Below are 25,275 nucleotides of genomic sequence, written 5' to 3'. Positions count from 1 at the left end.
TGGTTGATGCTGATGGTAATGCTGTAGTACTCTTGCTCCATGTATGGCGCCAAGATTTTTTAATGAGGTGTTTGAAGTTAATCTTCAGACGTATGGCATTCGCACAATCCGGAATCCACCATGGAACAGCCCTACATGCCGAAGAAAAGACCGTTTTACCAATGTGAGCCTTGGCAGCCCCAAGTATGCTTTTAGTGAAAATATCTAGCGTATAGTTTATATTCGTAGAAATGATCAAAGATGATAAGTATGCTTCGGAGAGAGAGGTAAACTCAGGCCAGTTTGCATTTTTTATTTGCCAGAAGCTTTTGGCAACAGTTTCTTTATTATAGGGATTGGATATAATAATAGGAAATAGGAAACTTGCCAAGAAAAAGAAAGTGCAGTTTTAAGGTCACAGAAGCTGATGTCAATGGCAGAAAAGGAACCTGAGGAGATCTTAAAGTGAGTTTTGGATCCAGTATTTAACAGACAGATACCAGTTGAATTTATGACTTTTTCTATTGTGTTGCCTCTAGTGCGAGTTTGGGTGGCGCCCCACATGGTGTGATGTGCATTAAAGTCTCCAACAAGAATGTATGATTGGGAAAGCTGACGAATTAGGTCTGTTGACTCTTTTTCATCAAGGGGGTGGTCCGGTGGAATGTATATACTGTAAATGGTAAGTTTATTGGGGCACCAAGTAGTGACAGCTACTACTTCAAGGTTTGTTGATAATGTGAGGTGGGATGAGTATATGTCGCTGGATACAAATATTGAAGTACCGCCACTGGCTCTTATGCAGTTGGTACGGATGTAAATGATATCCTTCAAAGTTTATCAAAATGCGTTTACGATCAATTTTGAAGTTGGTTTCTTGGAGACAAAGGAAGTCAGGTTTGTGGAAGGAAATGATTTTTTGAATTCTTTCTAGTCGAGGATAAAATCCATCACAGTTCCACTGTATCAGGGAGAATGTACTTGTTTAGAAAGAAGGGAAAGAGTATTTACTGAGATAATGTCGAGGAATCAGTGGTATTCCTACCATCAGTAATAGACATTTCGAGACGTGTAATATGGTTTTTTAAAGATCTTTCTTTTATATTAGGATAAATTAGGGACAAATCCTTCAGAAGAAGGGTTGTGTCGGAAATAAATTTGTTGTTTATGTATAACGGAGCGTGATTCAGGGCTTATGAATTGACAATCATTTTTAGTCAGTTTAGATTTTTTGGTCTTCTTTTTCGCAGGATATCCGGAGCTGGATGTTGAAAATTCGGGGGGAGGCATTGGATCTGGACGAAGATCAGTAGGAGATATAGACTGTGGTGACTCGAGGCTGCTGTCATTCGAACGGGGACGTTTTTCGCTAGTTTTTGATAAGGAAATTAGAGAGGGAAAATGAGAAAGGGTGTCCTCCGAGGATACTACGGGAATAATTGAAGTATTAGTTGTGGTAGTAGGGTCAGCACAAGTGGATGAGATGAGATTTACCAAATCATTTGATTTGGGAGATGGATCTTGAGAGATGGAAGTGTTGGGGCATGAATCAGTAGTGTGCCCAGCCTGTTTGCAGAGAAAGAATTCAAGTTTTTCGGTAGAAATGAATATTCTGTGTGTTATATTTTCATGACTGATAACAGTCGAAGTTTGAAGAGAAAAATCATTATTGGTTGGTAGTACGTAAGTTCCTCGGCGGAGGCTGAGTACATGTGCGTATTCATCATCAGGTGAACCACATTTGACGTATGATATGGAAGAAGTGTGTGATAACCCTAGGTCTTGCATTGCTTTCTCGATGACGGAATGGGGAATGGATGGACAAACATTGGAAATGAGTATTCTTTTGATTGAAGATATAAGCCGACGTATAGGGATTAAATTGGGATTAGCTAGGATGCTTTGATTGGTTTTTAGAAGTTCGTCGACTTAAGACGTCGATGATAAATAAATGCATATGCGTCCGTGTGATATTCTGGATGCGAAAATGACATTTTTAGGAGAGACGATGCCACCTATTGATTTAATGTAGTCAAATAGTACAATGTTGGGGATAGAAGGCATAATGATGGCCTGATCTCGTGGGGACACAGAAGGCGGTGGAGATTTTGCTGAGGTAACTGCAGCATATGATAAAGGTGGATAGTGAATATTTGGATTGGTTTTTGGTAGTGAGGGAAGGCTAGACATATTTTTGTGATCTTGGTTGCCAAAATCACAGTCAATATTTGAAAAAAATAAGAGAAACGGATCAAATATATGAATAAATCTCAGCTCGAGAAAAACCAAACAGTCTGGGTCTCAGTGATTATCCTATGGATTTCCGGATACGTAAATAATTTTAAACTATATTTACCAAATTCTATGATAAAAACGCTGCTTCAACAATTTGTGGTATCACATTTTAATTATAACAAAAAGCGAAGAATTTATTATTGTTGGGATTTAACTTGACGATCTGAACCTGAGGAGGTATACAGAAAGAATGTCAATAATTTAATACATTTCAGAATCATGAAATTTTCATAGGAAATGTATTGTTTGTAAATTTCATATATTATTCAATTTCATTCAAATGAGAAAAATTATTTATAGTAAGTGGATGTGAGGGATCGGCCCTAATCGAAAGCTACACAACGTATTTTAAAATCGACTCCAAGAAATTTGTACATATAATGCTTAATCCAAATTCTTTACGAGGCTTCACGAGGAAAAGTGCAATGTAAACGGTGCGCCCATTGTCGTTCCACTCGGTGTTTCGGCCGCGAGTCAAAGGACGCGACGGCGTGAAAATAGAACAAATCGAAAGTTTGGATGGCTAGTATTCCTGTCGCCTTCTGTCGCCAAAACTAGTGTCGAGGCGCCTCGCGATAATCTAAATTTGGATTATGGTAAAATATGACAAAGCTAGCGACAACATCAATAATCAATCACCTTCATCTCAACATACACCTGCAGCTCAACCCTCATCTATACCGACCTACTCGTCTAAACTACAAGCTATCGTTCTTAGCTTTGCAATGAAAAATTAGAATGATATCTACTGATTATCAATTTCACAATCAGCCAAAAGACCCTTATTATTCATATCTAGAATCCGTAACAACCAGTGCATAAGATCAATAACGAACACAAGCGCGAAACTTATCAAGTGAAAACACTACTTTCATCTAATGTATGTCTCACCATTCCACATAACGTACGACATAAGTAGCTTGAACACGTCGGCTCTAAACTGACCTCTGCAATTTCTTAGTTAAGAATAATCACCACCAACTTCGATTATAAAATATGTTTAGTTTCAAGAGATAACTACATTAGAGTAAATATCTTTAAAACCCACAATCGACTTTTATGTACATAGAAGGAAGAGCTGGCCAACTTAGTTCAGCCAAAGTTTATACCTGTGATATACTGAAACAATTGCAACTCTTATCTATAATCGATGCGCAGACCCACCTCCAACCTCCAAATAAAGACCAATATGTAATAATGTTTTCTCACCACATCTCAGTAATTCTTAACTGAACAATTTTACTTTTAATTTACTTCAACAAAATATTACCCAGTACGAAATTGTCCCAAAATTCTCATAAACGTAACTTCTTCAACAATTATTTGCTTTCAAGGAAATAACTTCAAAGGACAACACAATCACAACTTCAACAATTATTCCTGTTTCTTAGTAACAATTATGCGATAAAAGCTAGCTGAGGCGTTGTCGCCGCTGTAAATACCCCATACGAAGTAATGCAAATTTAGAATCTATACTAATTTGTTATAAAAACTAGACATCACTAAAATTTCGAGGCAAGTGATTTTTACAACCACAATCCTATCAACAGGCTTCAACGTGAAAGGCAGAATAATGAAAAACATCCTAGATGCATATATATATATATATATATATATATATATATATATATATATATATATATATATATTCTGGGATTCTATCCCGTATTTATATGGAAGAGACTATAAGCTCCGCGATCTTGCCATCATTAGATAATTTAAATAATTTGGAATCTGAAAGTCATGAATTTTTTTCAACTAAGCAGGATTGCCGAGTCCTTAACAATATTACAAAAGCTTTCGATCCCACATTGCGGCATCAAAACTATTCATTCATAATTCGTACTTTTTTCTTAAATCGTTTTTTTTTCATGTCCGAGCATCACTTTAACCTTAAAACAACTAACTAACTAAGCCCTCAAAGATAAATCATGAGTACAAGCCTTTGTCTGATTGTTATCAATGATATATTAAATTATCAATCTAAACTAGTGAAAGGCAGATTATATGATGATGATCTGGTAATAGTCTTCAAGAGGAAGAACATCAACATTGAGTCAGAAACACATCCAAGAAACTTAAAGCTATTTTTAACAAAGAATTCCAAATGCAGACTCTCTGTAGAATTACTTTGGGCTCATAATGGTCTCTAAGGAAACGAAAAAGCTGACTAAACGCACAGTGATTAGTAAAACCACCTAGGAAGTACTAACGCTAGTGTACAACGATATAAAATCACTACTTACACCAAAAGTGCAAAAATTGTGGCAAAACGAGTGTGCAAATATCCCAATCGAAACTACGCGAGGGGAAACCGAAGTAAAATCTCACTAAACTTACTCATAGTTACTGAATTACGAAGGGGGAATCCCAAAATGTGAATTATATCATTCTCTAACACCTTAATCCTGAATGCTTAAAATTTCAACAATTAAGATTGGGTAACAATCATAAATTAACATAACAAAGCTATAACCCCTTAATCTTGTCGCTAATTATTACAGTGATAAATGACACCTGCTTGTGAATGAAAAAAAGAAATTATTAAATGATTAACAGACCTTTAGTCGAGATAAGTTGCTTATGGGGGAAATTACTTATATTTCTAATTTTTTGCTTTTCTATGCCTCATTATAAATAGTACGTGAATAAATAAATGGAGGCATAGGATTATTAAGATTGTTGTATCTGTCACATGTAAATATCGCAATATAAAGAGTAAATGATAGATGATTGAGGACTCTATGTATAGATGACAAGATAGTTATAGACAAAAACCATTTCTACATACAAGCAAGCTTTTTAGATAACGTAAAACGCAAGTAATTGACTGTCAACCAGTGTTTGACCGTTTTCGTAAAAATAAGAATCTTAGGAATATATGAAGAAATATGATACTATCCATGAATCTTCTAGTTTTTTCTCCACCTCCTACTACACTAGTTTTAAACATTTTTGTTGTTTACTTTAATATAAACCACGTGTTGTGCATGTCTTGTTAAGAATTATAAGTGTTCCAATAAGTATAAGGATATAATTTATTTTTTATCCAATTATAGCCTGTCCAAGACTGCCATTTAGATAAAAAATAGTGTTTGACCAATCCGTCAAAAACTAGATATTATGAATTGTTTGATAACAACTATTGGAAATTAAATTGATTGAATGAAGTTTGATACCTTGTGTTCTACATTAGACACTCGTGGTCAAAAATAACGCACCACCCCGATTTCTGAAAATATATTTTTGTTTAATAAATTTAAATTAATATTGCTATTGTTAAACTTCTTTTCAATCATTTTTACGCAATAATAAGAAATGTGCAGTAATTTTGAGTGATTTTTAATGAGTAAAAAAAATTAAAAATAAAAACATTGCAATAAAACCAGATTTCGACAACGAATGCGGTGTTTTAAAATGTCCCAGACATGCTAGATAGATAGATCTGGACTTCTTGGTGGTCAGTTCAGGGTATGAATTCCTACTCCGTTTAGGTAATTCAGAACATCTTCCGCAACGTGTAGTATTAAACGAGAATCATCCCCAATAAATGGCCCAAACGGAACGACGTGATTTTCAAGAATGTGAGTTAAGTATCTTGATGCGTTAAGGGGGTTAATTCTGTGCGGGCATCAAAACAAATTCCTCCCCAAAGCATGATAGACTCTCCTTAGAACGGCTCTCCTGGTATGATACAAGTCTGCGCAAATCTTTCTCCTCGCCGTCTTCGAACGTGATCACGTCCATCTGTACCTCTTAAGATTGATTCTTGTCTCATCAGTAAATAAAACTTGTCACCAATTTTCTAAATTCCAATCTAAATGTTGCCCTGCAAATCTTAGTCTAGCAACACGATGTTGCCTGGTTAGCAAAGGTGCCTGGAGAGCTCTTCTGTTGTGTAGACCAGCATTCTGAAGGTGTCGTCTTATTGATCTATCAGAGATATTTACATTTCGGATTTCTCGTGAAAGGCTGTTGAGCTCGATATTTGTCATTGACCGACTTCTTAATGAATTTAATTGCAAAAAACGGTCATCTCGAGCAGTTAAACTGAAGGACGTCCTTGTCCAGGCCTCCTAGAATGTGAACCGTATTCGAAATCTTTGATAACTTTGTCCCTGTCCAACTAACTCAGCTATTCTTTCAGCTTCGCGTTCACTTAACTGCCTATAGCTTTATTCATTTTTTGTTTAACTAGTTTCGACTTTAACACACCTTGATCGACTTAAATTACTGCTGATAAGAAATTTTACTAAATTTTATCGCTAACATTTGAAATACTTTCACTTTTTGTGATAGAAAAAAAAAAGAAATCCAAATGATTAACAATTTAGTTTTTGATATTGAAATAAAGGGTGGTGCGTTATTTATGGACTCGAATTTATGTTGTCTTTCCAATAGTTTGATATTCGACCAATACCTACTTTTACACTCTATAAATAAGATACATAAATAAAATTTGTTCTTTTTTGGTCATTTAGTGGTCACAAACAGATCAAACACTGCGTTCTGCAGCAGGTTTCAATTATAAAGAGTATAGCTTAATATAGATATCCATGTAGTATGAATTATCGCCGTAAAATTTGAATAATGAATGTAGTGTCAAAAACTGTCCACTATATACTAATAAATTGAGAATAGATGTAAAAAATTTTGGGAATTTTAATAATGAATCGTTTTTTTCTCTACCAATATGTCAATAAAGTTTCTCGATGTAGAGCGTAGGACTCTATCATCTGAAAAAGCAGCCAAGATATTTAATGTACCAAAATCAACATTTAAATACAATAATTCACTGCATGTATTGAATGATCTAAGTTCTTGAGAAAAAAGGAGGAAGAAATGGATATAATTTATAGATAGACAGATATAGTTACTCAGCTAATGCTTGGAAAAAATGTTCAACACTTACAGTTTTAAGGTTAAAGACTAAATATATTCGGTCGACTGATATAATCAAAGTGGTCAAAGTCTAAATAATAACACAATCTCGTTTTCATTCTTTGAAAATATAGCTTTATGAGGATATATATATATATATATATATATATATATATATATATATATATATATATATATATATATATATATGAATGCATCTAAATGTTCTTGATTTTAGGTCTCTTCTGTTTTAAAATTGTTTTTTTTATAATTTTTGGGTGAGTAGCTGTAATTGAATAGGACATATGTTTGATCACTTTTCTGATTTATTCATTGGAAGTATATTTATCTGCAAGAAAAATTATAAGGCTCGGTCAAAATTTAACAATTAAAAAATTCTTAACTGCTCAAATACTGGCCGTTTACCCTAATCGATTTTCGGTAATTGTCATTTTGTGAAGTGGAATTGATTATAAACTCTCTAGACAGTGCGAACTTAGGATTCCTTTGAATAATGACTTTTGGAAGATATCGTTTTACTGAGCAAAAGTAATGACAATGACTAAAAGAATGAGTTCAATATCTTTTTCACTTTTTATTTCCATGCTAAATATTTGAGTTTGTTCTAATTCATTTGTGAACAGTTCCTATAATAGACAAGTCATTTATAAATCATTACAAATTGGCATGCTTAAATAAATCCTATTACTTACGTCTACAATTAAATAATTAGATTCATTGGTATTGGAAAGAGTCAATACATGTGAAATGGAATGAATCCTTTGAGTGTACTCTAAACTGTTGTTTTTACCAATAGGTTGGATACCATTGGATGAAGGTTTAACTTGTTTGCTTAAGTTATGTTTTTAATCCACGCAACGGTCCTTGTAAGTTATAAGAAAGTTTAACACAAACCATGGTCCAAATGTATTCAAAGATTGCCTATAAATCAGTACTTTGTTTCATCTAGAATAATTTAGATGAATCCCATAGTTAGTAATGAAATTATTTGCATTTGGTAAAAATGTGTTTCCACCATGTTAGTTGTTTGTCCAGGTACATAACTATATATTTGGTGTGGCTTCTAGGCATTTACCTTTGCAGTTGGTAAAAGCTACCCAAACATATTTCAATTTGTTTACATTGATGTTCCACGTCTTCACCCACTTTTCTGTCTTAGTGACCTGTACAATATTTAATGTTATTATAGGATTCTCGTATGCTGTTAACATGTCATCTGTAAATGTAGCTGTTTATACACCATTGTTGGTTAATAGATCTGCTGTGAAGGTGAGACAAAGCAGAGATTCCAGCAAACTATTTTGAGTAACTCTAGATGTCTAGAAATGTGATATTCTACTGAATATTCATTTATTTTCAGATTTTTAGTAACACGATAGTCAATTAGTGAGTGCTCATGTTCTCATCCAAATTGATGATTTCGAAATTATTGATTGCATTTTCTAGGTGTAGTTTTTCTAAAAATTCTCCTCTCATAAGTAACAAGGTCTTCACTCCTGAATACTTTCCAGGTATAGTAGTAAAATTTATGCCTTTCCATTGTAAAGGGAAAGTTACTGAGGATTTAAGCTATATATTTGATGGTTTTAGAACATCATTATTGCAATATTATAACAATTATACGATCGTACTCTGGGGCTTCAGTGGATTTAACTAGTAGCGTCTGGTCAATGATTTTTCAATCGAAAGTACTAGCTGAAAGAGTGAAAAATCAAACAACTGAATATTTTCGAACATTGATTACAAATTTCTGCCAAACAATATTGCTTTCTTACTAATAATCATGATCTTTTAAGTTTTTGCAGCACAATATCAAAATAAATATGAAGTATTAAATCACAAACACTCAAAAATAATACGTAACGTTATTATAAATTTTTTTGTATTAATTGTGATGCTGTTTACATAAGACAAACTTCACAATGTAATATAAAATACCGATAATCAGCTAATAAGTTTATTCAATTCCAAACCTACTAAGTATATATAAGAGAACTGAATAGAATGTACAATTTAATTGAAATAAAAACAAGCGTAACACTTTTCAATCAAATGGCTGGTTTAACGTAATATCAATAGATTCATTTAAACATAAACACGTGCAGAAATTAAAAAAAAAATACAAAATGCTTACGGAACGTGCATCTGTTGCAGTCAAAGGCAGAGGCATGCTAGATGCTGGTAACTGACTACTATTTTCACTCACCCTCTTGTGATTGTCTGGCAAATTTATATTGCATTCATTATCGAACCGAAACTGACTCTGAAAAAATATGGTGTTAATATCAATTGAAAATAAAATGTATGTTTACAATTAAACAGTCGACTTTTTTTTATATAAGTGCTTCTTTCGATGCTGGTGAATCATTTTGAAGCATATACATAATAACAGTTAGCATTTTTTAGATCTAAGATGAGTTTAATAATACACAGGGTGCAATCGTGAGTTCAATACATCTTTGGAAATACATTTCATTATATCAGTGACATTTCGGGAGAAATGGAATTTAGTTTAGTTAGAAACATGAAAGATTGGTTCTTCAAGCATTTAGTCTATTAAAGAAAATTTATTTTTTAATGTAGTCTTCTTCTGGTGTGACACACTTTCGACGCTCGCACCTTCTTTGTACCATCTAACAAACACGTTTTCTGAGGTCCTCAAAGTAAAGCCCCATTAGGAGCGATGAGTGATGAATTCAATTCAAAATTTTGTTAGACGAATGACATTTTTTTAAACAAAAAAAGTCGCAAGAGGCCAAATCTGGATTCGTATTCTAATTTGAATAATTTGGCGGTGGGTGAGTAAGTCGATGCGGTACTATAGTGGAATAGCCCTTTTTCTTTAAATTCGGCGTCGAATCGGCCCCCAATAATTCGACATAGTATAGCCCTATAATCGTTTTGCTCTTCTCTAGCGTGTTGATATAGATCACAACTTTCCGGTCGATAGGCCGGTATTCGCCTTTTTTTGACCACATTCGCGTGGGGAGGTTCATATTTCTACAATTCGAAAGTGTATTAATGTTTCCTCTATTGAGAAGTACACATAAATTCCCTCCTTGCTAAATAGTTGTTTCAAGGATATGCTTGTTGTCTAGAGTAAGCAAATGTGGCACTTATCGCACCGATAGCTTTTTCATGTCTTAAATTTGATGCAGAATATGAACCAAGCAAAATTTTCGTATATATACCTTGAATATGTGGTTTGCTAGTATGAGATTGTTGATCTTCCCACATTAAACTACATGGTAAACGTTTTCGGAGCTCCTTGACATGACTCACCAAAAGCCTACATGTCATCTTAGAACAAAAGTCATACACAAATCCGATCCTGCGAAAATTTCGAAGAGGTGTGCTACACGGTTGTAAATTGCATGCTTTTCTCTTATCCAGTGAGGATTCTCATTGGACACATAACAGCAATTTTGACGATTGATATAACTGTGAAGTGTTAATGTTAATCAAAAAACAAAACATATTCTTATAGAATCACATTGTTATGTAACATTGCCATCGTTTCTTCTATCGTCTTCCATGAGCTCCTCAGCTGATATCATTTTATAGGAATGCATTTTATATTCCTTTAATAATCGAAAAATTGATGTGAGTAATGTTGAAGAGCTTTTCAATCAAAATCACTTAACAAAATTCAAACTATAATAGCAGTGACTCTAATCACTACGGTCTTGCAGGCAGATAACAAGTTTAAAAGAAAATAAACGAAACTTATTTTGTATTTTTGTTTAATGCATATCAGTAAAAATGAACGCAATATAAAGAGTATGGAAAATAAGTACTGAGTGTAATGTAGCGAATTTGTGAAATGAAATAATTCTTTTTTAATGTTTATTTTTGTAATAAATCTGAAAAATATTTCCGAAACAGTTGAAGATAAGCATAGGACATTGTATATGAATATTTCTGAAGAATCCAAAATATAAATAATATACAGTGGATTGCATTTAAAATAAGAAAATTGGTATTGGCTTCTGACATAAGAAACATCCTGTATAATTTTTTTGGAAAAAATGCGCCTTTGGAAGTAAAAATCGGGTGCCTAAGCGTTTTCCCCAGCACGCCTCATTTATTTATAAACAAATTCATACCATTTGGCAGTTGCGCAGGTTATTTTTTCCATTCTCCTTATCTTAAGAATTCAATATTGCTTTTCTCTTAGAAAACAATCCTCATTTATACTATATTTCTTGTCGAAATTTCACACTGATTCAATACTGTTTTTCTCCAAATAAATAAATAATTTCGTCTATACTATCAACTTTACCATAAAAAATTTTAAACTTCCAAATAGTTGTTTAGATCAAATTTGGGACATCAGGTAGTAGTTTATCTCATTTTAGTTTTTGTGACGTATTCATTTACAAATGAATTTAAATCATTTTTGAGCTTTTTAGAATATCCTTAGCTAATGCCTAGAATCATTCTCCTCGTGAAACCTTTTCGAGCAGTAGTAGATATGGAACATTTTTCAACTGTCAAATAGCCAAAAGTTGCATGGAGCTACGTCGAAACGGTATGGAGTATTATAAATGTGTAAAACTTAGAGCTTTGTTCAATATTGCTGTACAAGGTTCGATGAATGCGCTATCCACTAACCACTTGTCCAAAATTCCCTGGTAGCTTTCTTCTGACTTTGTAACGAGAAGTTATCGTCTGATCTCTTAGAATAGAGTCGTAGTGAACAACACCCTCATAACAAAATAGTCGACACTATTTTCACTTTTCTTAGACTTTGATGTGATTTTTTGGTCTTGGCGATTCAGAATGCTTCCACTGTAAAGAATGCTGCTTTGTTTCTGCACTATAGCTTTGAACCCCTAATAACCGTAATTTATCTAAGATTAAAACAAAATTTGATACAAATATTCAATTTCCCGTAATTTTTCACAATAATAAAACACACTATCGAAAAAAAAAACACTACCAACCAACGCACGCCATTCACGAGCCAATGGAAGAGTTGGAAATAGAATATGTTACTGTTTGGCGGCGATCCAAAACTTAATCTTCATCGCCTACAAAGATAGAGTAGTGGATATACGCACGCATACTCCACCTCATGGACACATATAAAACCTTTAAAGTGGTATCCATCTACAGTATAATGTAGACATTCCTCAATAAAACTCTCTTTATTAATGCATCTGAATGTTCTGTTTTAAAATTAGTTTTATTTATAACAGAAGTATTCGATGGATGTGAGAAAATTTACTAAAAAGACGATTGTCATCATCTTTGTTCACGACAAGGATGGAAAACATTTGTTTGACTTTTGAGGGGAACTTGTATAACTTCACACGCAATTGACGTATCTTACACAAGCTTCGTCACCAGTCACAATTCGATCCAGTAATGAATCATATCGTTTCATGCAAGCGTCCAGAAATGTCAAAGAGCAACAAACTCCATGAAACTTTTGTGAAAACTCCGTTAGTGTGAACATGCGCATTACAAGAATTATTCCATTAGTGACCAGTCATCATTCACAATGTTCTACATCTTCTTTTCATGCCGTCTTCTCATTGAAGTTGGCGACCACGTTTCTAATTTCGTCTCTGTCCCTCGCAACATGAAACAATTCTCCGACGCTAAGATTTGTCCATTCTCTTATGAAACGGAGCCAAGATTTCTTCTTCCTGTCAATGCCTTTCTTTCCCTCTAATTTGCCCTACATTATGTTCTGTAGTACTTCGTTGTTGGTGATTTTGTCAGTCCAGGGTATCTTCAGGATGCATCTATAGCGCCACATCTCAAATGCCTCAAGTTTTTTGATAATTTGAGCTTGAAGGTCCAAGTTTCCACTCCGTACAGCAGTACTGACCACACATAACATTACATTAATCCTATTCTTATAACCATGAATTTAGTTTTTCCAATATTTATAGCGAGTCCTACATTTTCACATTCTCGGTTCAATCTCTCTAATAGGATTTGAAGATCTTCTTCACTCTTAGCCATTATAGCAGTATCATCGGCGAATCTTAAGTTGTTGATTAATCTTCCGAAGTTTACCCCATCATGTCTCCCCTCCAGCACTTTATGAAATACAAACTGAGAATATAGATTAAGTAACTGTGTAAAAAGAACACAGCCTTGACGAACTCCCTTTGAATTTCGATTTCGTCTGTCTCCATGTTCTCAATACGCACTACTGCCGTATGAATGTAAATAATAGATATTTTTGATTAATCTTATATTTCTTAGATCTAATAGTTGTTAAATTCTCTATCTAGTTTATCGTGTTGAACTTTATCAAAGGCCTTCTGGAAATCAATGAAACAGACATATACATTGTATACAGACATTCAACAATGTCTGTTTCTTCCTACATATTCGACCCTTGCTTCTGAAATATTCGGAGCCTCAGGATGTAAAGTCTATATAGCATCGTTCGATTAACCGGTCGACAAAATATAAATTTCCGACATTAAGATCAATTACATCAATCAAGCTATAACAACATTCTCAAGAAAAAATAATCAAACAATAGTACTTACTTTATATCCTGGCCCTAATCTATGCATGGCGCATATTTGATGAGTTGTTAATGCCTCACTGAATAGATAGATTGCTGACATTTGACCACAAAAGACTCGTTCTTCATCTAATTCTGGCGTTGCACCGATGTAACACTTATCAAATACCTGTTTCAAAAGATGCATTGCTGTATTAATCGCTAATACTTAATCAGTCTACAAAGGTTTGAATATAAGGAGCGTACAAGTACATTTTTGAAGAAAACGAAATAAAAGTAGGAGAAAAGTATCAGTGGATAATACTATCTATTAATAGTGTAATATAATAGTAGTAAATAGTATATAATAATAGTAAAATAACTGGACAACAAATTCCTCTGGTTTTTATTAGAATAAATAAATTGCAAAAATCTAATGGAATAAATGTGGATGGACATTCATCCAAATTTATGTATGTTAACCATACTTCATAAATTATAAATACTATAAAGGGCCCAATGATGATTTTTGTACTTGTCAAATCGATTATAAAATTCATTTGTTTCAAATGTCAACATGTCAACAACTGATATGGACACATGATACAGTTTTTTATGATACAAGTGCGTGAAGGGATACTTTTGCGCTAGAGTTGCGAAAATGAAAAAGCATAAGTGCCTTTTTTCGCAGCGAATGCGCAAATTTGCTTCATGCACGAGTATCACATAATATTTCATCTACGACCACATTGAACGATACTTTTGTTGAAAATAGAATTATAATTTAAATTTATGGTAGTTTTCAACATTGAATAATGAGACCATAACGTTGATGATTTCCATTGGCATTAGCTTGAATTTTCCGAGAAAATTGCAACAAGAACATTGTCCGTGCAATTTTTTATTTTTTTAGTGTCACACCAATCTAAAAAATTGCAACCTTTCGGATATAATGATGAAACTACCGTTTAAAAAGCATTGTTCTTTTTCGCACGCACGCGTATGTATAATTTGTAATTTCACGTATTTACTGAGATATATCGAAAAATTCTTAGCCTACTATAGAACCAAACAAAATTTCAATGTTAAAATATTTTATTACTCAACATATTCTCCTCTTAATTGGATACATTTATTACAGCGAACCTGCAACGTCTCTAGATCTTTCAAAAAAAAGAGATGATAGTCGGACGAAGCCAAATCTGGTGAATAAGGTGGTGTTCTAGTAATTCAAACCCTAAATTACGAATTTTTTGCATGGCAACATGAGATTTGTGTGCAGGGGCTTTGTCCTGTAAAAACAAAAAACATTTGGATAGTTTTCCGCGTTTTTTTTCCTTAATTTATTTTTTCCCGAACAGTGGTCACTAATGTTAAATAGTAATCTCCAGTTATTGTTCTACCCTTATCCAAAAAATCAATCATGATTACTCCATGGCAATCCCAAAAGACACAATTTTGGACACGAAACTTCTTAGGTCTTGGAGAACCAGAGTGTCGCAATTCCATCAATTGTTGATTGGTTTCTGGATCGTAGAAATGTACCCAAGTCTCATCCATAGTAACAATTCGGTTTAAGAAGTCCACATCGTATTCAAATCGAGCACAGATCGAACGCGATGCTTCTACCCTTGCACGCTTTTGGTCAAAATTTAAACATTTGGGGATCCATTTTGCAGCAATTTTTCTCATGTCCAAATTGTCGTGAACTATATGATGCACGCGTTTGTATGAAATATTCAGTGCTTCAGACATCCGTTTTAGCCCAATTCGACGGTCTGATAAAATCATGTCATAAACTACATCGATATTTTCGGGGACTGACACAGAAACTGGCCTTCCCGATTGGTCATCATCTTCAATGGAAAATTTACCTCTTTTGAAGCTTGCAGTCCAATTTTTCACAGTCGCATACGAAGGACATTAATCACCAAGGGTATTAAGCATATCTTCGTAAATCTGCTTACTCCTCAACCCTTTTAAATACAGGTACTTCACGTAAATTCAGGTAACGCTGGTTTACTTTTTTGACGTCAAACTTTACACTGACACTGAGTTATTGTTCGTTGCTATGGTAACGCAATATTTTGTTTATGCAAGGAACTGGTCAAGGCTAACTAGGTATCAATACATCCTCGTATTGTTTTCAAATGCCTAATTTGAATGGCGGTCGTAGATAATAATTATACAAGGTGATGGATTAGTGTGATAAAGCTCAGTGCCTCCTTTATTCTTTGAGATATCAATTTGAAAATTTGAGGAATTACAGCCATCATTAGTGTTCAAATTTTCAAATTATTCACCATCTAACGTTCCAGAATGCTGTACTATATCAAAGTTACGTTTTTTAAATGAAAAACCCTAAATTTAAATGCGGGATATTTTATAATAAGTTACAACCAATTCTCATTAAAATCGTAACCAGTTCAATACCACAATGTAAGAGAAATTAAAGAATGGAGATGTTTAACGGCCAAAGCATTCGTATGTACAGTAGTAAAAATTCTGGAAAAGTATTTATTTCGTTAGAATTCATACATCTGATAGAGAGTGAATCAAAATACTAATACATTATATTCTCGGTTTTTCAAATGGATCACCCTGAATTTTATGTGAGTATGCAAAATTATGAGTTCTTAAGATATTTTGTCCAATCCAATTATTTGAGAATTAATTGTGAGTTAGCTATGATTTATTTGTTCACAAATTGATATTTGACAATAACAATAACATGACAATAGGTTCATTATTGTTTTTTTATTTAGCGGTTTGGTACATTTTTTGGTGTTTTGAAGAATTTGAAGTAGGGGAAAAACGATTTTCACTAGTGATGAAATAATAGATATGATCTAGATATTGGAAGATTGTAATAAAAATGCCTCAATATCAGCAAGAGTAAACCATGAACGTTTTCCTGAATTTATTGAGCGGTTCAATCACATGGGTTCAATTAATTATAAAAGCATGAACAATTAGGAACTTCTATTATAGAAGAAAATGAAATTAATGTTTTGCTGGCAGCTACTGAAAACACACACAAGTATAAGGAGTATTTCCTGCGAACAAGAACTGAGCTACTACATTGTGCAAAGAATCCTTGATTAATACAAAATGCACCCATACCCCATTAGTTGCAACAGGAATTAACTGAAGTTGATTTTGAAACCAGACTAGCATTTTTTAGGTGGGCTTTACGAAAATTTATTCAACAGAAAGACTTTTTCGACTACGTTCTATTTGGAAATGACGTCACGTTTAATAGAAACACTAGTATTAAAAGGCAAAACTTTCAATATTCACCAACTAATCCATATCACATAGTGACACACAATCATATCTAGTAGGACCATATTTTTTGAGGAACATTTAAATGTTGAGATTTAAATTTTTTAGTAAGCTTTAGTAAGAATTTTCACTTAGTACACGTCAAAAGATTTGGTTTTTGCATGATAGTGAGTCTGCTCACGGTAATCAATTAATTAACGATCAACTTAATGAACTATTTCCTGGAATATGGATCGGAAAAATGGTCCAGTACAGTGGCCACCAAGTCCACCAGATTTCAATAAAATGGACTTATTTTTCTGGGATCCCTTAAAGAATGTCCAATAACAAGAGATGACATGATGGAGAGAATACGGAATGAATTTAGGAACAATTCTATATAAATGATTCGTAATATTGGCAACTCTTTCAAGCATCCATAGATGTCTTAGCAGGTCATTTTGAACACATATTATCATTATCAAGACGTGCACGTATACTGTAGTAAATGGGACAGTTTTTTAATATTTTGTTCCTGTAATTTATTTGAAATATACTAGTTTTTTCTATCCATTTGCATTTCAACCTCTACTGTACCAAACAGCAATGATAGAAGTCTGTTTTTGCGAATAAATTATAGCCAACTCACAACTAATTGTTAAATGATTAAAAATAGGTATATATAGGGGATTTATCCGATTATATGAATATACGAAATAAATCATTTTGGAGAATTTTTACAACTACACGAACGCATTTGCTGCAACATATCTTCATTCTTGATTTTCTCTTACATTGGACAGAGTATGAAACTTGTTACGATTTTTAAGTAAAATTGGTTATAACTTTTCAAATACCCTGTAGAATACATCACAAACTCATATTATTCTAATGAAGAAGTAACTGATTTCAAATATATAATAAAATATAGGGTGTTTTAAAAAAATGTCACTGTGATATTGCACAGCATTCTGGAATACTCTGTTAGATTGTAAGTAATTTTAAAATGTGAAGACTAATGATGACTATAAATCCTTAAATTTTATAATTGATATCTTGAAGAAAAAAGGAAACCCTGAACTTTATCTTACTAATCAATCTCCCTATATATCTTCCTAAAGTCCATTTCCACTTATCAAGTGTAAGTTTTTAATAGCTTCATGAAAAAAATATTAAGCTTCAGAAAATTTAAATGTTTCATTTCGTTACATACTTGAGAAGATACTCCGGATATATTTGCCGTTTTGGAATTAACCTCATCAACAGTCTTGTCATCATTTTCTTGCATTCCATTTTTATGATTCACAATCATTTGTTTTTCGCTACCGTTGAAACGAAGTTTTTTAGTTCTCGGGGTAAAGGTAATGTCAATGTCACCACACCACAAGTACTACCGTCGATAATTGAACAAATAATTACGGACAAAGGGACATTAATGGAAAATCTTGCCAAAAACAAGACAAAGCCAAATCAAGCACCTTAAGAACTGAAGTCACAGACTATGGCGTATGACAAACGACGAAAAAACTAAATAGACTGCAACTAATAAATCGTGATATCGATACTCCTTTAGTTTAATGGACAAAAAGGAATCAAAATAAATCTAACGTATTAGCGAAAACATGAAAACATCAACATCGAAGCCGAAGTTATAAGATTTTCCGAAATCTCCACATCAACTTCTTCCAGAAAAATTCACTGTAAATCAGGTCAAAAAATTAATACAGCACTTAAGTCCCAAAAATATCCCGGATATGACCTAATTAATGGCAAAATACCGAATGAACTATCAAATAAAGGGTCTAAGTCAGGAATAACTACTTTAAAAACATCTTACAGACCAATTAGATTATGCCTAAAACTATACTATACTATACTATGCCAAATCTTTGGAAAAATTACTGATAGAGCAAATAGAATTGATTATGAAAGCCCGTTGATGAAATTTGAATATTGCTCGGCTGTCTCCTTAGACATCGCCCGGGCATTCGACAAAGTCTGGCATAATGGACTACTATACAAATGAGGAAAAAATTCCCAAATAACCTTTTCCGAATTCTAAAATTCTACTTGCAAGACAGACACTCCCACAGCGAATATTCCCACACAATACCGCAACATCTGCAGATGACACTGCTGCACTAGCATCACAGCTTCCCAAATATTGCAATAACTCGTGGATAAAAATTGGATAATTAAAGTGAATGATAATTAATATATTCATCATACCAAACCCAAAGGATAGGACATATTCAACTATGAAGTTAAACGGGAATATATTGTAGCAAAAAGAAAGTGCAAAATACTCTGGAATTAATCGGGGCCGACTAATTTGGAGAACACACATACTAACCAAGGGAAAGCAATTGGGCCTAAAGCTTAGAAAAATGTAATTGGTAATAAAAATCAAAAGCAAGCTTCTACTATACAAAGTCACACTGAAATCTATCTGAAGTTGTCGCATTTAACTGAGACACTGAAATCTACACATACATAGCAATTCAAGAGATATCTGAGTCAAAACTTCTCAGAATTCTTGTGAATGCTCCATAGCATGTACCCAACGTTATTGCTTGTGACCCTCAAATGAAGTAAAGTGAAAAATAAATATCTCACTTCTTCCAGAACTATGCGCACCGTATAGAAAATCACCCCAACGCATTGGCTCAATTGTTAATGACACCTCCCACCCAACAAAGGCTGAGAAGACATCTTCCGTGTAATCTGCCCTATAGATTTTAGTGTAATAGTGCATGTGCAGTGTAGTTATCCCTTAATCAAACTATATTACTTTTAAGTAATAAGCAATTGTTATTTCTATTAAGTTTTTGCTCTTTTTAAAGTGCAAATAAGAAAATGTTGTTACAAATTATCTTAAAAAGTATTTATTCTAAGATAATTTGATACATATTTTTAGCGAAAAATCGTATTTTTGTATTCTAAACTCACATCATTTGTCGAAACAAACCAAGCCATTTCGGTACTCGAAGCTAATTGACCATTGACCAAACACTTGATTTCGCTTTTCGTCCACCTATTGTAAATATAAACGACGGCTAGCATGTACCACTAAAAAAAAGATTAACGCGATGGTCAATAGAACGATTATCGTTAAATTATACGATACCTTCCTGGGTTGAAATTCGTATTTAACGCAATGTTGGAAGCCCTTGCCCTTTATTTTCATTGAAGTGAGTACTAGACAGTTTCCTACAAAATGAGCGGTGTAACCGACTCCTTTACTAGTCTTGAAGCTGGAATATAAATAAAAGATCAACTTTAGAGTAGCTCGAAGTAATGGTGGTTGAATAATTGATAATTACGGTAAAAAGCCCGGGAGCATGTACAGAATAATTTATATAACATTTTCAGTTTTCAAATGTAAACAAACTCAAAGAGAAAAATAAAATTTTAAACAAATTATTTATGTTTATTTTTGCTATCAACAGTTCAATTTCTTTTTATTATCTTTCTGCTGTTATGTTTCCAAAGTTATATTTTATCAATCAAGGAAGTTTGTTAAGATCAGTCTTGAATCTACTTACACCAAAGGCATTCAGAAACTAGAATATAATAGTGTATTCATATAGAAGAAACAGATTAACTATCAACTAAAATTGGCAGAACATAAAAAAGCAAAAAAAATAGTACATATACAAGAATGGGGCAATAAATTTCAAACTTTTTAATTTCCCGTTTTTTAACCGGAAGGGCAATACTACTCCTATCGTCATACATCTGTCATTTTAGCAAAATTTCTGATTTAGAATGTGTTTAATAGCTTTGGATCTCAGACTACTTTATTGTATGAGGAGAAAGTTGAAAAACATTTCGTTTATTCATTAAAAATCATTTTTTGCGGAAAAATCATCACAAAAACCAAATAAATACCGTGATTTTGTAAATTTCTGTTTTAATTGTACACTCACGGAATAAACCGAAACAATTCACAATATAGTAGATCGGAGATTGAAATCTTATACCTGGTTATCGATTTTATTATTTAGAAAGAATAAAAATTCAATTGACACTGCCAACTCCGCCATAATCATGAAAAGTTTGTGAGAATTCACTAAATTACCTGAAGATATGAAAATCCATTTCATTTTTAAAAATGATTAGGTATATTTTCTGCTTATCCACTTGTTATCACAATTTCAACGATACGACATGCTGCAATGGTAGTAGCAGTATTAGTTTTTATTATTTCATCTTATTGTTAATTTAGCAGTGAACCTTGAAAGTTACATATACGCTTTGAAAAAATAGGCTCATCTACACCTGTTTTATCACTGTTAATATTGTTAAATTTCAAAAGAGATTATAAATTTTATTAATTAGTTTTGTGTTTATAGAATTAATTTGGCAAATGGTTCTGACGAAAGTGAGAAAGCATTTTTCAGATAAGGAGTATGAAACTCGAAGAAGAGCACCTACTTAAAAATAAATATTCTCAAATATTAAAATTGTTAGTAATGTATATTTTTAGGTCTTAATTTAAGTTGATGAAACTTATTGAAGTCTTCAATAAAATTATAATGGGTAATATTTTTTTGCTTCATAACTTTCGCTATTTGTATTGAGAATAATATCCGAAATCCAATAAAATGAATCAATGTAATTTTTGATCAGAAAACTATAAATAAAAAATAAATTCGGGATTGTTACTTGTAAAATGCTTTTTTCGAGTTTTCAAGATACAAAATATATGAAATTCATCTAGTTATTACAATTATTCAAAGCCCCTTTGATTTGTAAGACACTGGTGTTGCAAGCCCCATACCGTTGTAAAATAGTTTTCTATCTCTATTCAGATATTCTCTTCTTGGCTTGCGCGATTCCAAACTTTGGATTCCAAAGTGCCAAGGATAGGGTAGAGTTTTAATCACATGAATAAATCATGATACACCAGAAAAATTATATATCAGAATCTACTGATACATTTATCCGAAAACTTATATACTGAAGTTTTCCGAGGAGCTCGATTAAGGTAAAACATTTTAAGTGGTTTCGGTTATAATGGAAGTGAATTCCAATTTTCTTTTTTAAAATAACATTTTATGCAATGTTGTTACAATCCTAACAGATGTGGAGAAGTGCACTGTTTTTAGAGCACAATTACTGCGCCAATATTATCAGGGAGATGTCGCTGTTACAGTTGAATAGTAGGTATTTTCCCATTTTATAGTTGCCATGTGAATTTTTCAAGTAATGGGTTATTTGGGTGCGAAACGTTTGATTGAGGCACGTAGTGCATTGTTTTTACATGAGTAAAAGTGAACTTAATTGTGACGAATCTGTGGGTTTGGTAAATTCAGATGTATCATTAAAGTATTATTTCCTATGATACTTTCACTTCAAATGCATATAAAGTGTGAAAAATATTTAAATAAAACACGTTTTGTCAAAATGATATGGTTAAGCTTTTGATTTTATAAATTATTTGACAAGTTTTTGATGTCAAGAATGAATTTTTTGAGATCATTTCGAGACTTCAAATACAGACTTGAACCCATATGAAATAAAAAGTTAAATACGAGGAAACTTTTGTACAACTTTTGTTTAGAATACTATCTTTCCAGACGGGATTTTTTTTGAAGAATGGTTGGCGCACACCAAGGAAGAAAGAAATTCTTCTCTTCTTTTAGGTCAAATTTGATTTAGAAAATCTTAGGGGTGACTATCGTGGAAAACCAAAATGCGATTAGCTAATTATTCCTACAAAATTTCTGATATATAAATTGTTGCAGAAAAATCATAGGCATTTTTGACAATTAATGAAAACACATAGTACAATCCCTTCTCAAAAATGAAGCAGGTGATTTATTGATTATTCACCGTAAGATAAGGTGCTTAGCCCCAATATTTCTCATGCGAATGGTGAGGTTTCGATAAAGAAGATTTATTGAACTAACAATTCAGTTTATAATATTCTCAAACTTTTAAATAATTTTACGATAATTCGCTAGAAAGAAAAATGAGAATTATAATGGGTTATTAACATTTCATTATTGTCCTCACATCAATACTTAAACGAACAACAATGGTTACCGATTATTTTAATTCCAATTCTCTCAAGTTTCAAATCAAATTGACTTTTCGCCCTATATTGCGACAGAGAATTAAAGAAGCTGAAAACACGACAGATTTTCAGATAAGCGAAATATTAATAATTTATTGAATTATGAAGATTTCAAATAATCATTTATTTGTATTGTTATATATTGATTTTATTCACAATTTTCGATAGCTTTATATCGATATTTGTTTTGAAAATAACTAAATTAATTAAACGAACCACACAACAGAATGATGTTTAAAAGAAAAATTAGACGTTCCCTCATATTTTATCATCATTCTTATCGAAATTGTGTGGATTCATTGGAAAATAAAAGGCAATTAAAGGAGAATAAACAGTCAATGAAGACAAATCTTGACATCTTTCCATTGTATTGCTGTTTAAGACATCAAAACAGGCGTGTTATCCACTTAAGGAATGTATTGTAGTCTGTCTTTTCTATAATGAATAACTTCTATTATTGATTCTCAGGATTGTTGCTGATTATCCATTTGTTAATTAGTTATAAGTCCTTGAAGCTCTCATCAATTTATAGAGATTGATATTCATATATACCGCATGATTAAATCAGCATTCCATCATGATAGATCCACAATTCCCAATCCCAGTGTTGGGTCATGCAGTTAACGTATAATTAATGACGGGACTAGTATTAATTAGTAACGGATATTGGAGTTTATTAGTATAAACGGTCCGTTTGATTCTGCAGTCCCACACATATTAAAATCATTTTAGTGTAAACGCTTCTATCCAAGTTTCGTTTCAAATAAGCAATAAATTTGAATAAATCGTCGAGTAAAAATGAAGTGTGAATAACTAGAACTTTCCCAATATTATGCACGAAGGCAAAATTGGAAAATCCATCCAAAATAGTTTACTCTTAAAGATTCAGTAACATTGATTCCATTAAAATTACCTGTACTTTTCAATATATACGTCAACACAGATCATCATGATATAACTAATCCTTAGCTGCCACGGTGTTTTAAATCCTTATAGGTGTTTTAAATCCTTATAAACTTCTTTCGTTAAGCCAATTTACAAAAATCAATTTTTGTTAAATATGTGGCTCTTTATGTTTTCAATTGCATATGCTTCTTTTTCTTCCTACTCCATTCTAGATAGATTGTCTGTTCATTCTTCGTAGCATGCCTATTGCCTCAATTGATGGTAAGATTATCACTCCATCTTTTTCGTGGCCTTCCCATACTTCTTCTCCCCAGTGGTGAGTTACGTTACGTTGAGGCCTTACGAATGGAAATAATTGGTACCAATAAGACGATATAATCAATTTAATTTCAATGGCAAAACGGTACAAAAACCTTTTCTATACGTAATATATTTCATTCAAATTTGTGGATTAAGGCCGAATACACACGGATTAACTCAAAATGAGTAACAACCTTTGTATTTGAATAAGGGAACTACAGATGGGGCAACTGGTTGCCAAACAGTCGGCAACGCGTTGGCAACCGTTTTAAGGAGACTCCACATACTGTTTTTCTAGCAACTTAAGCGTCGCTATTTGGTACATGTAGTTAAACATTTCCCAGCGAGCACTAAGTGACGCCAACCTCACTACCAACTGCGAACCACTGGTCAAGTACAAATCTAGCGTAGTTACCGATAATATAGATTCTGATGATAAATGAGGTGTTTAGAATGTATCAAAATACAAGATTTCTACTTTTCACCTGTGAAATAATTTCGAAATAAATATTTCGAAAATGAGTTATGTCTTCTGCCGTTCTTCAAAGGAGAAGGTTAGATAAGGATAAGTTGTAGTGAATGATTGGTTAATTTATGGATAACATTAAATTTTAATAATTTAATTACATATAATATATATATATATATATATATATATATATATATATATATATATATATATATATATATGTTCTTGATTTTAGGTCTCCTCTGTTTCAAAATTAGTTTTTTTAGATAGTTTTTAAAAGGATAATGAATTTTGACGTTTCGACTTTTCTTTATCAAAATATGGTATTGACACTGACAATTTGCTTATTTATATTGATCTATAGGTCACCTTGATGATGAATATCAAAATAAGGATAAAATCAATTTAGAACTTTGTTCCAATAAGAAAAATTAATGTTTCCTTGATTTCCACATCTCAAATATATTAAATTTATAAAATTTACAAAATAGAGCTATAAATTTTACTTAAATTATTTAGGTCTTTATTATCATTTATAGCTTTTTCGTTCTTATAAATGTAAACTATTTCTAAAAATTCTCTTTTTGATGTATTAGATTCCGTTTC

At 32.6% G+C, this 25,275-nt stretch overlaps 1 protein-coding gene across 14 annotated transcripts in view; it reads right to left on the bottom strand.

Moving 5' to 3' along the window:
* Nucleotides 1-25,275, bottom strand: part of LOC130897076 (neurobeachin) — a 735,983-nt gene that overhangs the window by 297,729 nt on the left and 412,979 nt on the right. For 13 of the 14 annotated variants that reach the window (XM_057805651.1, XM_057805652.1, XM_057805649.1 and 10 more), the window contains 4 exons: nucleotides 20,040-20,166; nucleotides 19,862-19,981; nucleotides 13,692-13,838; nucleotides 9,311-9,439 (listed from right to left, as the gene is read on the bottom strand). In XM_057805651.1, the coding sequence (XP_057661634.1) occupies nucleotides 9,311-9,439; nucleotides 13,692-13,838; nucleotides 19,862-19,981; nucleotides 20,040-20,166 (523 nt within the window). The remainder of the gene's footprint in view (nucleotides 1-9,310; nucleotides 9,440-13,691; nucleotides 13,839-19,861; nucleotides 19,982-20,039; nucleotides 20,167-25,275) is intronic. The other variant, XM_057805655.1, reaches the window with a different exon arrangement.

The sequence above is a fragment of the Diorhabda carinulata genome, chromosome 8 (genome assembly GCF_026250575.1).
Source record: "Diorhabda carinulata isolate Delta chromosome 8, icDioCari1.1, whole genome shotgun sequence".
Lineage (NCBI taxonomy): Eukaryota > Metazoa > Arthropoda > Insecta > Coleoptera > Chrysomelidae > Diorhabda > Diorhabda carinulata.
Note: the sequence above shows the minus strand (reverse complement) of the source record. Positions and strands in the feature narration are given on the sequence as shown.